Source organism: Orycteropus afer, unplaced genomic scaffold (genome assembly GCF_000298275.1).
Source record: "Orycteropus afer afer isolate SDZICR_OR568_19922 unplaced genomic scaffold, OryAfe1.0 scaffold00110, whole genome shotgun sequence".
Lineage (NCBI taxonomy): Eukaryota > Metazoa > Chordata > Mammalia > Tubulidentata > Orycteropodidae > Orycteropus > Orycteropus afer.
Genome location: NW_006921697.1, coordinates 2,895,189 through 2,898,410, shown reverse-complemented (window position 1 = coordinate 2,898,410; position 3,222 = coordinate 2,895,189). Strand labels below are relative to the sequence as shown.

Here is a 3,222-nt window from a genome sequence, read left to right as displayed (position 1 = left end):
TCCCACAACAATGAATTATTTGGACCAAAATGTCAATAATACCGGCATTGAGAAACCCTGGTTTATATTGAAGTGAGAAGAGTCAAAAGAAGAAGAAAAGGGAAGGAAATTCACTTTGTTGGTTACTGGGGATAGGAGAGAAATTTTCATACCAGTTGGGGGTCACATGGTGATTTGGGTGAGGGGAGAGGCGGTATGGAAAGAGTGTGTGACCAGCACAGTGACAATGGGGAAAGGGAGGACACATGCTCAAAAGATATAGACGACAGAGGCAAATATTATTACATGCACAAAATTTAAAAAGAATTATAATTTTTTTAAAAATTTGTTTTTAAAGAAAACAAGGGAAAGGAGGACAGAAGAAAAGAAGGAGGAGGGGTTAAAGCCTTGTTTCTAGGTCACGAGATATTATTCATTGGTTATGTTTCCCAGTTTTTCTCCTTGAGACCAATGCCCTGGATATTTTCCCCTGGAATGATGGCCTATGTGTGAGTAGGTTTTTCACAAGAATGTTTTTCTTATTCCCTTAAAATGCCAAGCCCTGATGCAGTACAGAGCTCTCCACTATAAGACATGGCAAAGATATAAGCAGTTGTTAAATAAGCAGAACTGAAAGGTGGGTGGTGAGGGTGTGTGGAGGGACAAGACATATGCCCATAACTCAGTTTCTATAAGTCAGTGCTTGTGATGTAACAACAAACAATACTAACTGTAGGCTGAGCTGAGCTATGTTGGAAGCAGGCAGAACTCATTTGGGACACAAGTGTTAGGTGAGATACAAGGTTGTAGCAGCAGATTTCAAGGCAGAGGAAAGGGTTAAGCAATCAGTGCATGTCATTCCAGTATCATTCCTCATTAAGTCACTAGAGAGTTAGTACAAAGAGTTACCTGCGGTTTCTAGTGGGGGAGGCAACAATACTCCAGTCAAGGGGTTTTGGAGAAACAGGTGCAATGAAGTCATGGTCAAACAATTTATTTACTGTAAACTTTAGACTTTGCTCAGGAAAACAACTGAAGCTGCCCCTCAAATCCCTGCCTACGACACCCCATTTGAGCAAATAAGAGGAGCGAGAAGAGTCCATTTTCACAGCTGAAAGGTCCAAGATACTCAAGATCCTCAAGTCCAAGGGTGCAGGAAGGAACGTCTCCTTCAGATACAAATTACCAGCAGCAATATATTACCCCTAATACTTGACGAATGAGGTAGATATACGGAAGAGTCATCAAAACATAGCAGACCCAGGTCCTCTGGGACAAAAGCCCTTCAGACATAAACTTAAAAGTTCCATGCAAAGAGGAACTGAACTGTACAAGAAACAAATAATCACTCATATACACTTTCTCTTTTTTTTACAGCTTAAAAAAATAGTAATAATAAAAAAAGGCAGAAGGATTTCCTTCCTCCTGCACATCCCTATACAATTTTATTCTAAGTTTATTACACTCAAGTTAAATAGTCTGTTTAGTGTTCCTTGGGGAAGGGGGGTTCTTAAAAAGTAGAAAAAATGAATTACAGCAGTGAGTCATTTGTACTACAGTTCCTCCCTTGTGAATCAATGCTATCGTTAGGCACAGTACCTTGACAGTTAAAGTCCTGTGTGCCTGGGGGGTCCTCACACAGCAGTTCACTTTCTTTCTCTTGCCCCAGGTGACATCCACTTTGCTCTCCTGTGTAGTCACTTTTGCCGTTGCTGTTGTTGGAGCAGCCGTTCCCATAGGCCTTCAGAGAAGACCTTCGTAGGCACAGAAGCTCCTGGAAGGCAATCCTGAAATCTGGGCTACGGCAGTAGATAAGGGGATTGAAAGCAGAATTGACATAGCCCACCCAGTTTAGGAGTATGTAAACTTCCTTAGAGATGAGGTTGTCCTGGATCACATGCACAATGTTGACAATGAAGAATGGCAGCCAGCAGAGGGTGAATGTGCCCATAATGATGCCTAAAGTCTTGAGGGCTTTGTGTTCTTTCAAGCAGAACTTGGAGGACCTCCGGTGTCCATGCCCGCTCCGCCCTTCCTGCTCCACCTGGCTAAGGTTTTGGCCATGGAAACGGCCCTCAGATTTGTCAATCTTCTGGAGCTGCCTTTTGGCCACTTGGAAGACTCTGGAGTAGACGAAGACCATGACCACCAGGGGCAAGTAGAATGACACAACGGAGGAGGCAATAGCATAAGCTTGATTCGTGAAGAAGTCACAGCAGGTCTCTTTGGCATAACAGTTGATAGCTTCCTGGTGTGTGGCCCGATACCAGTGCATCTGGATGGGCAAGAAGGAGGTAAGGCCCGACACGATCCACACCATCAAAATGACCACCCGGGCCTTATTTTTGGTCAAGAGGCTCTGATACTTGAAGGGTGATGTTATGGCAAAATAACGATCCACTGCGATCACGCACAGAGTCTCGATGCTGGCGGTGACGCACAACACATCTATGGAGGTCCAAAATTCGCACCAGAAGTTGCCAAAAGTCCACATTTTCATAAGGATGTGACTGGCCCCAAATGGCACCACCGCCAAGCCCATGACCAAGTCAGCACAGGCCAGCGAGGTGATGAAGCAGTTGGTGACCGTCTGCAAACGCTCAAACTTGGCAATGGCCGTGATGACCAGCACGTTACCAAATACAATGGCCAGGACGATGAGCGACATAACGATGCCCATGCCCACCACCCACGCTTCGTCCCGTTCTTGCGTGATGTCGTGGTCCGGCTCATGGCTTCCGTTGGGAGCTAGCAAGAAGACGCTGCTGTTCCCAGGTTGCCCCATGGTGCGCAGGCTGGCAGGTGAGCGCACTGGCTGCAGGCGCACCGGTCACGCCTCAGCTGGCGGACCTCCGGCGGGGCGCTGCGGGCCGCGGGCGAATGCTTGAAAGCCTCATTCAGAGGCCGTGGGGTGGGTGTGGTGGGGCGCGTCCTGCACACTCAGCTTTCTGGGGTGCCCTGGAATCTCTGTGCCCGTCTGTCCTAGCCTGCGCTCTGGAGAAGCCACCTCGGAGTGCGCCCAGCCCGTTATGTGCAGAGGACTTTAGGGTAACTGCCCTCCTCATGACGTTAGGCAACTTTCCGCCAATAGCGCGCGGGCAGCCCCGAAGGGGCGAGGCTCCCCTCCCTTCCCGCCCCTTCCATCCCCTATCTCGCCTCCTCCTGGGTCCGGCACAGGCGGGGCCAAGCTGCAGTCGGGTCGGGGGGGCGGGCCACCACTCCCTGTAGGCTTACCCGAGTCTG

The 3,222-nt window shown here is 48.4% G+C and overlaps 1 protein-coding gene across 1 annotated transcript; it reads right to left on the bottom strand.

Moving 5' to 3' along the window:
- Positions 1-1,510: 1,510 nt before the first annotated feature.
- Positions 1,511-2,921, bottom strand: ADRB2 (adrenoceptor beta 2). The gene has a single exon (XM_007943587.2). It carries the CDS (start codon positions 2,762-2,764, stop codon positions 1,511-1,513), a length of 1,254 nt encoding a protein of 417 aa, XP_007941778.1. The 5' UTR covers positions 2,765-2,921.
- Positions 2,922-3,222: the final 301 nt, after the last annotated feature.

Excerpts from the sequence above, each read along its gene's own strand:
- ADRB2 (XM_007943587.2), bottom strand. The coding sequence starts at position 2,764 with ATGGGGCAACCTGGGAACAGCAGCGTCTTCTTGCTAGCTCCCAACGGA.